Raw genomic sequence first — 19,023 nt, 5'->3', positions numbered from 1 at the left:
CGGAAAGAGGGGTTTAGAGAGACTCGATCCTTGAACAAACCGTTTCAGATGCTGTAAGGAAAGAGGTGATGCTGCAATGTGAGGAAATGATAGTGTTTTTTCACCTTGGATGCATGTATACCTATTGTAGGAGATTTTCAAAACAAAATGAACAGCCTTTAAAATAGCTTAATAGGGGCAATTAAAGTATTAATAGAAAAAACTTTAAAATTGCCAATAAAAAAAAAAGCCAATCTTCCTGCCTGTGAATGCTGTTAATGCTCTTTTCTAATGCCCAACTGACAAACAGTAATTCGGTTAACAGCACAAGTTCAGAAGGATAGCCATGATGAGATTTGCAGTAATAAATTAAATTATTCCACATAACCGCCATAACGGATGAGACATTATTCAGAAAGCTGTCCTTTTCGTCTTCCAAATGGTTCACCTTATTTTGTTTCTTATTTTATATGTTTACATTAGCTGCTGCAAAATGTAACTGTTGTCTCTGGATATTTCTATAATTAAAATCGTCATGAAATCAGGATTGACCCTATTTACTTAGTAAGCGCACATTAGTAGTCTTGTGGGGAACAATTAATCCGTGCAAGTTAATACACTGAAACATATTTGTTTGTTGTGGTAATCTTTAATCAAAATCGGAAAATTTACTTCCGCTCTGGAATGGCGTTCCTTCTCTGGTGACGTCAGTTTGATGGCTTGGTTGAATATCCTTAACCACTCTCCTCCAACCATCAGTCTGCTATGAGCGAGGGATGGAGAGGAGGTGCGCTAAAGTAAAACCCCGTCCTCTATTCAATATTTTGTTTCACTTGAAAATATGTCACAACACTGAATTAAAGTCGGTTGTAACTTATGGTTCACGGGGACCTTCAAGGACAAGTTCACATAATTTCATTTTGTGTCATCTTGCGGACAAATAAACGGGGAGATCTGGGTCCTGGTGACATGGAGAGAGTACACGTTGTTCATTTACATATACTACCGACATTGTAAGAAATACAAAGCTGGATGAAAATCACAAACTTGTCCCTAGAGATGCTGTGAATTAATCCCCTTATTTTATTTACAGTATGGCCAATAAAACACTAAGGTAAAATCAGTCATTAAGTACATTTTGGCATCACAAAATTATAATGTATAGTATGAAAAATGGATATTTATTTTGAGATTCGCTAAAGATTACATTCAATTTGAATTCTTAAATTATCAGTGTGTAAAAGATTAACTGTAAGTAATTGTTAGATGACAGCAAAGCTTATCTAAACTTAAAATTAAGAGAAATGCTCAATTAAATATCCAATATCAGCCAATATATATCCAACGTTGATCGATACTGGTGTATTAAAACATATCTAATATAAGTCGTTAACCGATATGGCACCGATAATCCATTTTAGTGAAGCGTTTTCAGTATATATTGGGGGATTGAAAGGATTTTTTTTTAAAAGTATTTCAGTATCTTTTGTTTTGTGTAGGCTTCAATGTACGACAGCCCGAAAAAAGAGAAGAGACATCCCAAAAAATGGCGTGGCAAGAATTACGGGAAAGACAACAAAACCACCCTGCAGGTGATCCGTGACCTTCTACTTGCATACCTGATTTTAAAATATAAAAACTTCCTTTAAAACAGTCTTCACTTCAGTTTACAAGAGAGCCAGACATTTTTAATGTTAATTTGCTGATGTATTATGTGCATGAATAGTGTGATGATAATGAAAGTCACTCTCATTCGCACACCTCATCCTGGATTCCCTAAACTATTACACAAAGGACCATTAAGTATTTTCCTCAGGCCATTTATCTCACAGTGTTCCTTTTGCAAAAATGAATCACACCATCATTGACCTGGTATTTTCTCCTTTCTCTGATGTTTTTAGGTTCCGAGCTGTATTTCAGCAGGTTCTGTCCGTCTCCACGCGTCCAATCCCAACCTCTCTTCAGTAGACCTGACCAATGAGAAGAGTTACCATGAACCTCTGGACTCACCTATAGACGTATCCAAACTGCAGGAAGACTTCTACCGTGTCGCGAACAACCGTGAGTGCTGCAACAGAAAACTAGTGAATCTTTTTTCAACTACATTAAGTGATGTATCACTGGAATGTGTCTTTCGTGACAAATAATACCTCATCATTCTCCCCCAAATCCTACATTTTTGGCTCAAAATGTTTTATTTGCATATAAAATATGTGTCATTAGAATGCTGAGGCAAAAGCCAAAACTCTGAAGAATGTGACAGATTTTTATTGCAAATGTGTTTTTTCACTTTATCTTCATGAGGGTTGTGAAAACCAGTATCTCATGGTCAAATAAATTTCCAAGGCTTCATTAGACAGTATCACAACTTCTCTGAATGAGCTGACCAACAAGAATAAAATAGTATAGAATGAGAAGACAGTTTGAGTTTCCATGCTATAGTTGCTGTTGTATTATGTTGGTTTGGTGCTTTTCTACATGATGTACTAGCATGGTATTTCTAGTGAAGATGGATGACAAAAGATATCTAGCTGATTAAGCTAGTTAAGAGTGGAAAGGATTGCAGCAAAGCGCATCTCATGCTAATGATCGTCTTTTTAACTGGGTGAAATGAACTGATATCCACTGAAAGAATTTGGTGGATCTGCAGTCCGAGTGTGAATTTAGATGGAAAATCTGTTATTTTCTGCATGTGGTTGGTGATTGTAAATGAGGCAACATCAGCGACATACAAACAATCAAACATCTGATGTACAGTATGGCTGTTTATAACTGGTGTGCAATTAATCAATTTGACAGCCCTAATGTGTGTGTGTGTGTGTGTGTGTGTGTGTGTGTGTGTGTGTGTGTGTGTGTGTGTGTGTGTGTGTGTGTGTGTGTGTGTGTATATATTTGTGTTTGTGTGTGTATGTGTGTGTACATATACAGTGTATATATATGTGTGTGTGTGTGTGTGTGTATGTATATATATATATATATATATATATATATTTTTTTTTTTGTGTGTGTGTGTGTGTGTGTGTGTATGTATATATATATATATATATATTTGTGTGTGTGTGTGTGTGTGTGTGTGTGTGTGTGTGTGTGTGTGTGTGTGTGTGTGTGTGTGTGTGTGTGTGTGTGTGTGTGTGTGTGCGTGCGTGTATCAACTCAAGTACATGTTTTCACTGCACACTTCCTGTTTCCTTGATATAGCTACCTTTTTCAAATCACCATTATGATCTACATGTGAACCAGTTTTCATGTGGAGGCCAAAGCAGCATTTACACATTACACTGTACACATTAACTATAATAAAACCGAGACAACATTTAGTCTAAAATGCACATTTTGCTTCCAGGCATTTGATTCATATGTATGTATACTTCCTTAAATTACAAACAGATTGTGTTTTATAAATCATGCATGAAGGTGTTAGAATAAAAACCAGGTTCTTCAATGATTTGTCCACCTTATATATATCTGAAATGGTGCTCAACTCTTTTTTTGTGTTTGTTTCCAGTTCATACAACCATGAAATCAGCCATGTGCATGCTGACCTCAGAGAAAGAGAGACTTAAACAGATGCTGGAGCACGAGTCTTGTCCCTCCCCCTCGGCCCAGCTCCTAGGACTGAAGAGTGCCCTGGCTGCTGTAAGCACGCACACACACACACACACACACACACACACACACAAACACACACACACTTCCTCTCTGTGGATTTCCTCATGCTCAACACTGTTTACTAACAATCGTTCCGTTTCTTGCCTAAATACTTCTTTAAAGCATTGCATGCTACTCAAGCAGAGCTCTTTTGTGCAGATGTAAACATGCTTGTCTTATCAATTCAACAGTGGCCAAAGTATAAGAAAATATTGAGATGTGCGTTCTAATAAAGTGCTGAGAATTATCTTTGGAAGAGCTATTGTAATATAATGATGATGTCGACCTTTTAAAGAATCTTGTGAACAATAGAGTTGACCATCCAAGGAGGCAATTTTACATGCTAAAAACAGTCTGTGCTAAATCGAGTTCTGTAACGCTGAATAATGACTCATCTTCCTTAGTGAGTCAAATTAATGTAAAGCAGACCCCAACTCTAGCAGTTCTGAGAATTAACGCCAAACATCTGCTGTCTTTTAGAACTGCTTCATCCTTACCGGGCATGTTTACTCTCAAGTTACTTTAAACTCAATAATTTTGTGTTCTATTAGACTTTTCCACACAATGAAAACATGCCAGATCCAGGCCTAACTCTAAAAAAGACAAAAAAGTCATTAACTTTATCTGCCACATTCTCATTTTGCACTCAAATCTTAAATTCACATCTGCATATTCAAACTAGGGCTGTCACTATATCAATTCACTTCACGTTTATCTGGCCAAAAGAATTCACAATGACAGTATTATCGCAATATTGATTGAAATTTTAGAAAAAAAACAATGTTATTATCAGACAAAGATATATCTAACCTTGTTTTTTTGTTTCGTTTTCTGTTTTTTGGCTAAAAAATCACACGAGAAATGCGAGGGTAGGGAGGCGTAAAGATAGTTTGTAGCTATAACTGTACAAAATCGTACAAAGAGAACTTTTTCTCAACGATTGTTGATCGGCACTTCCTGCTGATTTCAGACTGTGTCTTTTTGATGGAATCCATCAAGCACCCACACTGGAGAGCTAACTTTTTGGGTGCAGACAGAGTGTCTTGCTTTCACGTCATCTCCTCCAAACATGTTTTGTGTGTCAGTAGCATCTACACACTCCCTGTGTTCCATTCTGAAGGGCTCATCCCTTTGCCCTAATCCTTTCAAAGGGTTTACCTCCGGAGGAAGTAAGGGTGTAGGAGACAAAAAACTGTTACTTGTCCGTGCAAAGAAACATAGGCGCAGAGTGTCTGTCAGTTGTACTCTTCAAAATCCTTTATTCCGAAGGGCCCTCTGGAACGGCCAGTTTTAGCACTTTGGTTTGGAACAAGCCTTTAACATGGCGACCATGATTGTTCTCACTTCAAAAGGCCCTTCGGAGGTGTATATATCCCGTTTGGAATGCAGCCACTGTGTATTCTTATCTTGTCTTTTCAGTTCTGTGACTGGTGGCTACTAGTAACGCCACCTATTATGTTGAAGTGTCAACCAGGGCTGCCTTTCCCAAAAGCATTATAAGCATTATAAGTAGATAATAGAACCATTGCCACCAATGGTCTCTACGATCAACTTTGCTCATTTTGGTTTTGAGAAACGCAGCTTAGATACTAGTGCTGGATTATTTACGAAGTTATGTGTAATATTAACACAATATCAATAGTTCATTTTATGATACGTCACTATACCGGTACAATTGCGATACCCTTAATTCAAACTTGGCCGTTACAATCCAAAAACTTGGATCGTTTATTAAAATAACAAGAATCAGTGCCATTTGATGTCATCAACATCAAAACCATTGCAACATATCTTCGCACACCACTTTTGAATTAGTGCGAGATTTGAGAATGTATTTGTTTTTTTGCCGAATAAGTGTTCTCTTCTTAGCTTGACAATCCTAGAGACTCTATGCCTTTGTCGTAAAGGTTTGAAAATACACGAGAGTAAATGAATAATGACCTGATTTCTGTTAATTGCTTAAGGTATGTTTAATAGTAAGAAGCACTATGTGGAAGCCATGTGAGTTTTTGCTGGTTGCTTTTGCAGGCTTTAACACAGAACACTGAGCTGAGAGAGCGTCTGTGCAAGATTCACGCTGAGTCACACATCTCTGAGCCCTCTGTCCATATAAACCTCAGTCCTGGCCCCCTGCAGGTGGGTCTGGGAAATGTGCTATTATTACACATCCCCCCCCACCCCCACCCCCCACTCCAATGCTATTATAAAGACCAGATCATTTCTACACTTGCCACCAACCATAAACCACTTTTCATTAGTCATTGCTCATTATTCACAAGAAATGACATTATTGTTGAAAGAACTAGTGTAAGATTTGTCAGCAGAATATTTGTTGTCACCTCGGGATAAAACCTGAGGCTTAAGTTGATTTGTGTTAATTGAATCCACAGCTACTCTCTGGAGAGGTTGAGTCAGACTTTCTAATGCCAGTTAATCATGTCTCTGGGTAGTATACGCCCAAACCATGCACACTAACAACCTTATATACAGCACCCACGCTCCACATGCTATCAGTGATATGTTCCTGTGGAATTGCTTTGTCAATAACCAACTTCCCTAATTGACATTCTATTATCTTGCAAAGCTCTGCCAACTGTCTTTCCTTCTTTTCTTACTGTTTCATAACAAGTCGTGATTCAAAAGAAATTGTTTGCTAATTATGTTTTTTTTTTTTTTTTTGGTCTTGTGCTGATAAGAAATATTCTCCATTATTTAGCAATTTTGTTTTCTTTAATCTTCTGTTGTACCTTGTATCCTGTTTGCTTCGTATTTCAGCTAATGAGTTGAATTTCATGAAAGCTTCCAAAAAATATTAGGACAAATCTTACCTCAAAATGAAAAGAAACAAATAAGAAATCTTGTATTGTATAACGAAAATGAAGCCGATTTGAAGACCAATAATTTTATCTGTTGTGATTTTTTTGTGTGGAATTTTCATGACAATCAGGCATATATAACAGATGTAGCATACTGTGAGATATATAAATCTTGCAATTTCACTTATATTACTCTTTTAAGTATTAAGTAAGAAAATGTTAAGTATAAAGTACAATTGTAAGTCCAAGTGCTGTTTTGAATGTAATCCTTCTATGCACCGGGATCTAGGGATGCACCGATACCACTTTTTTCAGAATCGATCCGATCCGATACCAAAATTCTGAGTATCGACCGATAACGATGCCGATCCGATACCAACACAGTTATTTTTAAAATCAAGTAGAATTTATATAACTCTCTGAGTGTTGAACTGATAATCACTCTTTTGTGTGTTAAACACAATCTACTTAATACAGACAACGTCATTATAAAGAAAAACCAATCCAAAAAATATATGATCATATTCAATGACAAAAATGCTATTATAAACTAGATTAGTGGATAATTCAGCAGTAAAATTTAGTCTTGAAAAATCACGAGTCCAGAATAATTGTGTAAAATCTGAACATTTAGTGAAAAAAACAAAGAGACAATAAGTGTAGCACTAAATCTGGTAAAACGTTACACATTGCTCTTTGTATTGTTGTAAAATACATTCATGAAAACCAAGATAACAAAAATCAAAAAGATAAATTATTTTATATATAGCTATAGGCTACTATACAATTGAGACATGTTTTAAATGTATAGCACAGCTGTTTAATGAGGCTGCAACATATGATAGATAGAACAGAACAAGAAAAGCTATTAATAATCTTTCATTGCGTCACTGTATTATGATATGAAAGGCACAAAGCACTTATTCGCATCCCGTGCGCAGAATGATGCGCTTGAAGCAACACAGAGTCGCAGCGCGTCGTCGAGTCCGCATTGAAAAGTTCAAAGCACAAACGAAATACATATTGATGGGTAGTGTATTATACATTATCTATCTATGCAATAGTTTATTGAGCCTTTTCTTTTAACAGTTTTAAATTTCAGTTACTGTGCACGTCAAGAACAATAGTGCTCTGACTCTCTAGTGTTCTAACAGACACACGGTAGAGAGTAACATGATTAAGTTACACCAATAAAGTCCAGCAAGATAAAGTTGTTTTATGCGAAACCATAGACCTTTATCTACAGATCAAGTATAATAATAGTAACATCATCTTGGAGAGAGTTTCATCGTGTTGACTGTCGTAACCGAACGCAACGCGCTGTTTGAATGCTGGATGAAGAATGATTGACAGCCGCAGCGGAGGGAAAAGTTTACGTGATCTTGAATTTAATGGCTTAAATGTCAAATTTCTATCTCACATTATTCTATATAATGGCTTCAGAACACTTGTAAAATAGTGCACGAAAACTGTATGGTGCTTTATAATGTTTTTGAGGCTTTTGTGGCGCTTAACAATAACACAGAATAGTAGCCTACAATATCGGATTTGGATCGGCCTCATCTGACCGATACCCGATCCGGGGAAAATGGCAGGATCGGTGCATCCCTAGTTTCGACCTGGTGGAATGTGTGGTTTTTAAAACAAAACTAAAAACATATTTTATATGATAGGTAACTACTCATTAATTAGTGATTGCGCAAACATTTCTAAGCATTGATTGTTACTGTGTTATTACCATTTTATTACTACATCCACTTTGGGCTGTAGTTCATTTGATATAGTTTATTTGTGTGTGAGATATGAGAAAGAGGCTTAATATATTTTACAAAAGTATTTGAGACAAATCTGACTCATAGATAACAAAAAGTCTGCCTAACATCTCGTGTAAAGCTTTAGTTGATACCCAGATAAAAATTGACCCAGAAGTGTTACAATGTAAATTTTTAAATGATTATATCTATTTTAAAAATCATGTGTATTTTGATATTCTTAATCCATTTCCAAAATGCGACAGTAATGAGAATTTGGAGGATAGTGTGCTTAATTGTTGTGAAAATACTGAAAATAATAATAAATTGAATGGTCCCAAATATAGGCATAATATAATGTCATTTTTATATAATATATTAGTATTTATATGATTTATGAATATAATGTTTTAATTTTAGGGTCAAATGTCATCCACATTTTTTTCTTTTGGAGATTCACTCATTTGGCTTTATGTGAAGTGAAGCTATGATTTCTCTTCATACAGAAGCAAGACTCCAGTGATGTTTCCCGCCCCCTTGTCCATCAGGCATCCAATGAAAGCAGAGCTTCCATTACAGAGTCTCTATCAGAGTTCTTTGATGCACAGGAAGTCCTGCTGTCGGCTAGTTCTTCAGAAAATGAGGTAAGGATGAAGTCCCCCCTTTTCACCTGTCCCACAAATAAGTTAATATAAGTATCATCACAGTTGGGCACTATGACCGAAATGAGTCATTAGTAATGCCGGGCGTACACCAAAGGATTTTCACAGTCCCAGACTAAAGACTGGCAGTCTTTAGGAATCTTACTGGAGTCTCGGCGCGCTCCCGTCATCTCGATCGTTAAATGTGAGGTGATAATCTGCAGTCGGCGACCCGATTTATGCCAGTCTTTCTCTAGTCTTTCATATCAAACATGTTTGATATTATCGCAAGTCTTTAGTCTGAGACTAAAAACTGTGAACCCAAGTCTTTAGATGTGAGCTGATAATCTTATAACGTCTTTTCTAAATCTTTTCAAAGTCTTTAGGTGTACAGAAAGCATTAGTTATAATATAGTTTCAGGTTTTTTAAATAGCTTGATACATTTTGCCTTGCTTTACCAAATCATCAAATATTTCATTTACTGCACTTCCTCAAGAAACCAGCTGCCTCTGCTCTCCCCTTCACCTCAGGCAGACATTGAGCTAAACACCCTATTAGCAGACAGAGGAAGGGACTAATTATATTAAACATGTAATAAGTGCTACGGGTGACATTCCACAGCTAGTGGATCCAGCCTGCCTGCCTGCCATCCCTGCTTTCTCTCTAACTTCATTTCTGCCTCTCTGCCTCACATTGAGGCCGACCGGCTCAAGCCTGTCCTGTAGCAGAAGTAATATTGAGATAATTGCTTCTCTCTAAAAATACCTCATGAAGAAATTGGCTTCTGTGACAATTAGAACCCCGAAAAACTTCCTTCATCTACTCAACTGGAGTGATGGACACACAAACGCACTAAAGTCTGCTTTATCTTCATCGTTATGATAATGTGGTTTATTAGAGGGTGCAGAGAGATCCATATGTTAATGTTTTTCAGTTGCTAGATGGTCAATAGGCTTTGATAAATTTATACTGTCAGAGAGCCAAACACCTGTAATGATGATGTGGTGTTTCCTGCTAGCCTTCGGAAGATGACTCATATATCAGTGACATCAGTGACAATGTGTCCATGGATAACTTCAGCAACGAGGCAGAGAATGAGAGACTCAATGCAGGTGGGTAATGTTCCCTCTATGTTGCACGCTTATGATGTCGCACCCACTCAGAGAGGGACATGCAAAATATGTGGGGAAAGCCATTTGATTGTGTTCTAGTGAATGAGAAATAATTTCAGTGTTCTGGTCAACCGCTGGAGAGTTATTAAAGATGCAGAGTTAGAACCGGTGAATGCGGTTTACTGGTTTCATAGAAAGGATGAACTGTCACTGTTGGAATACGTCAATGGATGATGTTCTAAAGAGCTCAATAGGGGAACACAAAACATGAGAAAAAAGTCTTCATGTTTCGAAGATTTATATTATATTATATTAGTTTGAATACCCTTGATATATTGATATATAGAAAAATTCACATGCAATAGATTAACATTTAATTTTGATAGTTTTACACTCCTTGTAGCCAATAATTTACTGTAATAAAAACACTTTGTCATCATCACAAACCATCTCAGTTTTATATTATATTATATTATTATATTGAACTGTTCTGTAGATCTGACTTTTTTAAAATTAGTTTTTATTGAATTTCTTGATAAAGAATGGCACAGTTAACACAGCACTGTATAAAAAAAAAATTCATGTAAACTAAAAATGTGCTTCATATTTAGTAACTTCTGAATTAACTGCTTATTTTCAGAAATATGGTTTAGAATCACATAAGTTACATCATGGGTAAAAAAACCGACGTTGCAACTGCAGGATGTAACCACTTTTTGTGTGTACGCTGTACAGATCTGGTACTGTATAAGAGACGATTTTGCTTAGGTAGCCGAAATGTCCACCCAATAGAAAAAGGTTTAATATAAAAACAATAAAAAAAAAACATTAGAGGGAACATTGGTGGGAATGTTATACATGAAATACCGTACGTACTGCATTTCAAAAATTTGACAGCTGTTTTATAGCTGTATGAAGGATTTTGTATGTTCAGAGAAAGCACTGACAAGCAATTATAACATGGCAGTACAGAAACGTCCAGAGACACAATTGCTGGAGATCAATCTTAGATGCATTTCCTTAACCGCAAATGTTTTTTCTTTTTTAGGTTGTGTTGAGAACGGTGGTTCTCAAGAACAGCGGCGGTCTTGTCTTCCCTCCCCCAGCCCCAATACCAGCAACATCAGCCTGTGGAACATACTGAAGAACAACATCGGGAAGGACCTGTCTAAAGTAGCCATGCCTGTTCAACTCAACGAGCCGATCAACACACTGCAGAGACTGTGTGAGGAACTGGAGTACAGCGAACTGCTGGATAAGGCCGCACACACACAGGACCCGTTTGAGCGCATGGTAGGCAGAGGTCACATGCATAATTGCACAAACCTGTTAGTATATGAAAAGTATTTGGATTTCAAAAAACATGCATAAACTTCAGCCTGTTTTATTATTTTAGCATATCACAATCAATGTGCACATTCAAATAAAAAGAAATGATGCCATCCAAATGCTTTTTGGTGCAAATGTGAATTTTCGGGAGATATTCTGACTGGCATTTGTGAATGCAAAGTGTTCAGGTTTTGCTTTATGTTCATATTTGCATATCCTTACAAAGTTAATGTAACAAAACATAACTGAACAAGAGATGGGAGCTCAAAGTTTGTGTAAGAAAGCATAATACAAGCATAAAAAACTACTGTCAAACAGGGCCAAAATAGAAACTCAAAAGCTCTAAATCACAGGTGTAAATGAAGAGCCTTAAAAATGAAATTGTAATGTTCAATTTAATAACAATCCATATTACAATATAATATTGAAAAAACATGAAATAATATATATATATATATATATATATATATATATATATATATATACATATTAAAATAAAATATGTATTACAATTACAAATAGAGAGAGGGAGTGTTAATAAATATTATATTGTATTGTAAATTGTATCGTTTACTATTAATATTTTAATATACACACACTTCCGTAGTATGATTTATGATGTCACAATGCATCTTTTATGTGATTGTTTATGAATAGAGTGATTCTTTTGAAAGCCTGTTTGATCCAGGCTCATCGGATCCACTATTACTCAACTTGAGAGAATGATTATTGTTCAGAAATCATTCTCCCTGCTTGGAAATGTGCTTTTGTTATCTGCACTCTACTGTATCCAATGACACTTTGAGTACCCATCATTGCTCTGTCTTAGTCTCTGGAGGAAGACAGCAATCCTTTCTCTCGGCTTTAGGATTTACAACACTCTAATGTCTTGGTAGCTTAGTGTCTTATTGCTTTTCCGTATGCTTACTGATGTAGTTTAATAACAAGAGACAAAGAAATTTAAGTCCATAAGAAATCAAAATTGACCTGTTTACTTTCCTAATGCAAATTTTTGATCTAATTGTGCATGAATCAACATTGCACATTATTTAATTGAAAAAAAATTGCCTTCAGTCAGAAAAAAAATAATTACTTTGCCTCTGAAATGACTTTCCTTTTTGGCTGATGTCTCATAGACCACTTTTTTCTTCAGGTGATTAGCTAAAAAATGTTTCTGGTACTGAATTGAAATGAAGGTGTACTAGATTTCCTTATCACAGTAATTTAATGCCGGTTAACATTAATATAACAAAGGTTACAGCAATAAAATAAAGACAGGTTTGATAAAGCAGCGTTACCATTGGGATACTTTAAAATGCTATAGAGAGGGTGAACTTGACTTTCAGCTATCATATCCCTGTCAAAAAGCCTCCCGGGTGCTGGCGGTGTTTCAGAAGAGGACTCGTCCACCATAATGAAATGCAAAGTCACATTCAGGTCTAAAAATACACACTTTTCCTGATCCAGTCAATTCCTAATGTATAAAAACAAGTCTGGGTCTTCGTACATTTTTTGTTGAATATTTTGCTTCACGTCAGATTATGTAAATAAAATGAGTCGTTAATACCATTTCGCGTTGTGGACAGATCAGAAATAATATATTTTCAAGGAAGTCATAATAAAGAGTGTGATGAAATGGGCAACATATATCAGCGCATAACTAACCAAGTGTGCACTGATCTGTTTGTAGGTGTACATCGCTACATTTGCCGTGTCTGGCTATGCTTCCAGTTACTACAGAGCAGGAGGAAAACCCTTTAATCCAGTGTTGGGCGAAACCTACGAGTGTGATCGTCCTGACAAAGGCTTTCGCTTTGTGGGCGAGCAGGTAGGATGCTCTCTGTAAGATGTGTTTTTGTGAACAGGTATGTGAATGTAGCCATATATCCATCCACCCGTTTTTTGTTATCGTTTAAAAAAAAAAAAACGCTGAATAGAAATGCCAAAATCCTCATAAATTATAAAAATGCATATAAATTATAATTTTTTTTATACGATAAGAGGACATGCGCTTAAGCTACAATGGAAGCACAACAAAAAACTCACGCGACATTGACTAAACAGAGGATGTGATTGCAAACTGGACTAACCAGGAAACAACCTCTAAAAACTCACACGATTGCGTTCCCAAACACCAGGCATCCGCCTCCGAGCTCAAGATAACATGACTGCGTTTATTGCATTTCGTTTGCATGCTCTGATACGCAAGTAATTTATGAAAAAAGAGCCGCCGTGGCTTCCCCATTTGCAGCAGCTTCCATTTATATTACAGATATTTTTGCCAATTTCCTAGGAACACATGAGATGGAAATGGTGCTTTATTCGTGAATGTTTTATGCCAAATTACAATTTTGCACAGAAGTTTAATTTGCAACTTTGGATGGAAACATGTGCGGATCTCACAGCTGCTCTGTTTTCTTCCTCCAGGTCAGCCATCATCCCCCCATATCAGCATGTCATGCTGACTCTAAAAACTTCATCTTTTGGCAAGGTAACACCACAGTAATAATGCAGGCTTATTGTGTCTGTACAAATGAGCTGATGTCTGCAGATGTGAAGCTGATTGTGTTATATATGACTGATTTCAGACGTGAGGTGGAGGAATAAGTTTTGGGGAAAGTCCATGGAGATTGTACCTGTAGGAAGTACTCATGTGGTTCTTCCTGGGTAAGTTCTTTTGTTTATTTATTATTCACATGCTATTCCGTCTGCTGTTTTTGGGCTTCCTGGATATATGAGGGAGTCCAATTTTAAAATTGTGATTTCTAGACCTGGAAAAGTAATGTAAATTAATAAAATCTTAAAACTCCATGTGTGAATTAATATATACGGAATGAAAATAAATATACATTTTCTAGTTTTGCCAAGCTCTACAATATTTTGTCAGGTAGAGATGTTTTAAAAAATATATTTTCAAAAATGCTTATCCTTAATCTGTATCCACTAAATCACAAACAATTGGATAAGTCATGGGACCTTTGAATATTGATGTGGAAACGTGGGACCTTGGATTTAAAAAGGTTGAAAACCACAGGTCTATTGCACACTTGTGAGAAGCAGATATGTAGTATTCATACATTGAAAGTCTGTTTATACATTAAGGACAGGGCTGTACATACATGATAATGCAGTAAAACAAGTGTTGATTGTAAAACGTGTCGATTGTTAATGTAATTAGCAAAATAAATATATGTTTTTATTATAGATTACATTTTGAAATGTTTAAGAGTAATTGGCTGTTCCAAATACATGTTACAGGACAGAACATGTTTAAATGCCCGTTTACACCAAGGACGATAACTATAACGATAAAGATATCGTTCTAAAAATCATTCTAAATATATAACCAGTTGGGTGGCACATAAATCTTCATTATTTCTATATCATAATGAGTTTGACTATAAAGTACTGGATGTTTTAGTGCCTACAACTCAACTGAATGCATATAATTTGTACTTAGTTGTAATTGAGACAGTTTTTGTGTTATTCCTCACCTCCAGGCATATTGTTAGAAAAGAAGCTCACACTATAGCTAAAGTTTAACTTGCTCAGCCAGATGGTCTCGGTTCTTAAAACTCCCAATAGCTTGCTTTCCATTATTGCATCATCATGGATGAGACATGCAGATGACTACATAGTTCAAAGATTAGTCAACCTTCATTGAATTTAATATAATCAATGAAATCCTCAACAATTCTGAGTAAGACTGTAAGGTCTGTTTTAAAAATGTACAACTAAAAAATAAACATTGAATGTTTAAAATTCTATTAGCTGTCAAAATACATGAATTGCAACAGTTCCGTAGCCTATAGCTAAATTGAACTGTAATTCTAAAACTAAAAATTGAACAAAATGGTTGCAATTTATTTTACAGTATGTATACTTACAGTGTTCTTATCCAAGAAAGTACTGGAAATATAAGCTAAAAACATGGATTAAGGTTAGGTTTTAGAGTAAGTTTGGGTTTGTTACCTAGTTATTACCCAGTTATTGCAATTACTATAATAAGTACATAGTATGTACATGGGGAACAGGACTGTAAAATAAAGTTCTACCCACAAAACTGGCACCTATTTTGCTAGTACAAATGCACAGTGCTTGCATTTATTGTGCATTAAATTACAGGTAAAGAATTGCATATCAATTTGTGCCTTAAATTGTGATCTTACAAAGCAGTAGGCTGTATTTTAGTCCATAGCTTTTCAGAGACATGTTCTTAAATGTGACGGATATAACAAATACATACTTGCATGCACAGTTTTGACGCTGCTTTAATCGCCTCCATATTTAATCATGTTGTAATAACCCTTTCACAATCTCTTATATCTACTGTTCACCGTTCACTGTTGATCTACTCAAGCCCACTCGGCACCTGTACCTTTTCCGCGGTCGTTTGACTCGCGCCTGACACTGAGGTGAAGTTTGAGTGTGTGCCTTAAAAAGTCTCCCGTTTGTTGTGGTCATGAACACGGTTCTACGTTTAAATAAACTCAATTTTTGTCATAAAAAGAGAAACAGCAATTGTGAGCGGGTTGGCCAAGCTTAGGTCAATGGTGGCCACGACCTGAAACTATAACGATATCACTGGAATCACTTACAGAACAATTTCGTCCACTGGTGTGGACACTAATATAGTTATCCTTAAAGTTATCGTTCTTGGTGTGAACGGACTTTGGAGCTTTAGGCTATGTAGACCATTGAGGTGAGAACAGATGGTAGTCTGGGTAATAATTGGTGTCTTGAATGATGGCACTGTCCAAATTATAGCAGCAGCTGTGGTTGATGTTGTCAGTGTCCTCATTCTCCCTAAGCAATGGAGCTTTTATCTTTCCTGGAAACAGCAGACTCGGGCAGGGAGGTGTTGAAGTTGTCAGTGACAACAGCAGCCAGTTACTCAGCAGCGCACATTGTAATGACATATGATGACGGACTGTGTGTGATGAGTGGGTTGCGTTGCTTTCACTACAGGTTTCACAGATCCTCTCATTCTATGAATAGAGCTCAGTGTTGTCCGCCTAATTCAGCTCATAATGTAAAAGTTAGAAATGGTAATGTTATAGTATTGGTGATTTATCTTTGTATTGTTTTAGAAATTTGTCTCTCGCAAGTACTTAAAGCCGTATAAAACTGATATATTGCATGGCTCTCAGAAATACTTCATTCCTATTAGTCGATCATTGCATTCTGTGTTCTTATATTTTTGAGTAATAACTTCTAAACGGTATAATTGACATTTGTTGTCGCAGGGATCTGATTTCTTAAATAGATGTGCTAGTTTAATGTCTCTCGTACGCGCCATGGTCTCTTTCTTCTTACACAATAAAAATCAGTAGCCATATAAGAAGAATCAGTGGTCAACATGAATGTACATTATTCCTTATGTAAAGGAAACTTGAGTTCAAAGGGAATTATTTATTAATTTGTAGGGAATTTTGAAATAATCACTTATTTTAAGGAAAAATAAATGATCCGTCCAGCGCTCAATAGAACGGGCCATTACTATCAACTCAGTAGCGGATATTAATATCCAAACTATAGTGAAAAGTATAGTGACTATTTATTAGCACGGTAACAAGTCAGCAGTTTAAGACCTTAAATTCTTAAGCACATAACACAAGACACTTCTCTTTAAATACAAGCAAGACTTTATTGACTATTCAGTAGAGATGGGAATTGAAAACCGGTTCCATTTGAGAACCGGTTCTAAGTTTTATGAACCATCGATATTGTATGCCCTCGACTTTAACGAGTCCTCTTATCGATGCTCCTGCTCAGAGTCCCAGCCATACAGACCTTGAACTCGCAACTGTCCCTTTTGTCCTTTATCGGGCACCATAGCACGGCGTCCTACGGGTCTGTTCATCATGACGTCAAAGCAATTTGAGAAAAGGAGGGAATCATGGAGAGGAAGAGACGATCTAAAGCTTGGCTTTATTTTACTAAACGAGACGAAAATGATGCCGTTTGCAATTACTGCAAGGCTGATATTTTGTGTGAGGGTGCAAATACAAGCAACAATCATTAAACGTATATACCCATGGTACTAAATTGCAGGAATGCCATTTTTTTGATCCGCTGCTTACAACTGCTCATGCTAGCAGCATCGGTCATGTCATGTGAAATATCACTGGCATATTACAAATAACAGGCATATTCTACGAAAACACTATATTATGTATAACTATTCCATCCTATTTTTTATTGAGTACAGTTTTAATTCTATATTAGGAGGAACAGTTTCTGACCTGTGTGCTTGTTTACAGAAGAGTTCTATTTATCTATCTTATTTATTATTCAGTTTGCTTACTCAAGTGTAAGCTTTAAAACAAATAAAACCACTTGTTTTTTTGCCGAAAAAGCATATGACAACTTTTTTCCATACAGTGCTATCAGGAATCGATAAGAGAATCGTTAAAGAATCGGATCGATAAGCAGAATTGTCAGTGGCATTGATATTGATAAAATCTTATCAATTCCCATCCCTTCTATTCAGACACATAAAAAACGTATATCTAAAACATAAACACACTCACACACACATTCACACAAGTTGAGAAAGAAAGAAAGCGAGGAAAGAATACGTTTTAAGAGAGTAAAATGAGGAAATCCCAAGTTTCTAGCAATATATGCACTTTATAAGACATGACCTGAATGAACCATCGATCATTAATTAAACCCTTCTATGTGCATTTTTGATTCAATTGTCGGTTCTGGAGTGACGTCTTGGGAGGCCAATCATGTTTGTGTGTTGGCGGATGAATGGAAGCGGAGTCTCTTGGCTTAAGTTTGAAGTTTGAGACGAGCGAATACTATATAGTCATTGTAGCGACAATGAGTCTTACATTAAATTAGCTCAAATTATATATAGGGAATTTAATAATTAATCATGAATGATTAATATATTGCATATTACAGTTAAATTATCGAAGCTGAAAATAGATCGATTGTATATATGAATGATCACCATAATGGTTATGGTTCGTCATTAATATATCAATAGTCTTATTACAGATCGATTATATGAGATAACCTTAAATGGAATTAATTTAGTTATCGAACAATCTGTTTGTCCAGCAAACGGCCGTAAGATTAACTTATCAATTTTCAACAAAAAGTATCTCTTTCTTATAATTCCAAAAAAAGCTATTTTCTGGCCATGAAAAATCACCTTCTTGTTATTATATAATTTAGGTTACTGAAATAGTAACGAATTGTAAAGCTTTGTAGCAAAATGGTCGAACACTTCATTGACTTTGTAAAAATGAGAACTTTAGACAATTAGCAATCAAGAATATAATGGTTTTAATAAAATGAAACTACGGATACATAATTCTACATTTAAACCCGGGATACATGTATGTACAATAAACAGTAAAACTAACGAGACAAACGAATAACAATGGGAGTGAGAGAGAGAGAGATTGAGTGAGAGAGAGAGAGAGTGAATATATATACATATATATATAGAGAGAGAGAGAGAGCGAGAGAGAGATAGAGGATGAGAAAGTGAAACTAACGGTCAGGATGAGAGAGATCACCGGGGTGATCGCAGCATGGCAAAAATCACAGACAATAACCCTTAGAGAGGCAACAAGAAATCACATCAATCAAATCAAATCAATAACCTATACTTGCGAATGCGTATGGTTCTCTTTGTGTGAGCTGAAGAACGCAGAGTCGTATGCGTGTTTGTCCTTCGGCGCTATAGGCTTGTTCTCTCGTGTCTTCCGGGGCGAGCAGACTCGC

General features: G+C 36.2%; 1 protein-coding gene across 4 annotated transcripts in view; it reads left to right on the top strand.

The window, feature by feature from the left end:
• osbpl3b (oxysterol binding protein-like 3b) overlaps nucleotides 1–19,023 on the top strand; it is a 90,124-nt gene that overhangs the window by 62,278 nt on the left and 8,823 nt on the right. For 2 of the 4 annotated variants that reach the window (XM_077209103.1, XM_077209104.1), the window contains 10 exons: nucleotides 1,479–1,571; nucleotides 1,881–2,040; nucleotides 3,485–3,615; nucleotides 5,656–5,763; nucleotides 8,701–8,838; nucleotides 9,855–9,948; nucleotides 10,997–11,241; nucleotides 12,968–13,105; nucleotides 13,705–13,768; nucleotides 13,866–13,944. In XM_077209103.1, the coding sequence (XP_077065218.1) occupies nucleotides 1,479–1,571; nucleotides 1,881–2,040; nucleotides 3,485–3,615; nucleotides 5,656–5,763; nucleotides 8,701–8,838; nucleotides 9,855–9,948; nucleotides 10,997–11,241; nucleotides 12,968–13,105; nucleotides 13,705–13,768; nucleotides 13,866–13,944 (1,250 nt within the window). The remainder of the gene's footprint in view (nucleotides 1–1,478; nucleotides 1,572–1,880; nucleotides 2,041–3,484; nucleotides 3,616–5,655; nucleotides 5,764–8,700; nucleotides 8,839–9,854; nucleotides 9,949–10,996; nucleotides 11,242–12,967; nucleotides 13,106–13,704; nucleotides 13,769–13,865; nucleotides 13,945–19,023) is intronic. The other 2 variants (XM_077209105.1, XM_077209106.1) reach the window with 1 other exon arrangement.

The sequence above is a fragment of the Siphateles boraxobius genome, unplaced genomic scaffold, assembly GCF_051911475.1.
Source record: "Siphateles boraxobius isolate OS27281-9 unplaced genomic scaffold, OSU_SipBor_1 12, whole genome shotgun sequence".
Taxonomy (NCBI): Eukaryota; Metazoa; Chordata; class Actinopteri; order Cypriniformes; family Leuciscidae; genus Siphateles; species Siphateles boraxobius.
The sequence above is the reverse complement of the archived record's forward strand: the minus strand, read 5'-3'. Positions and strand labels throughout refer to the sequence as shown.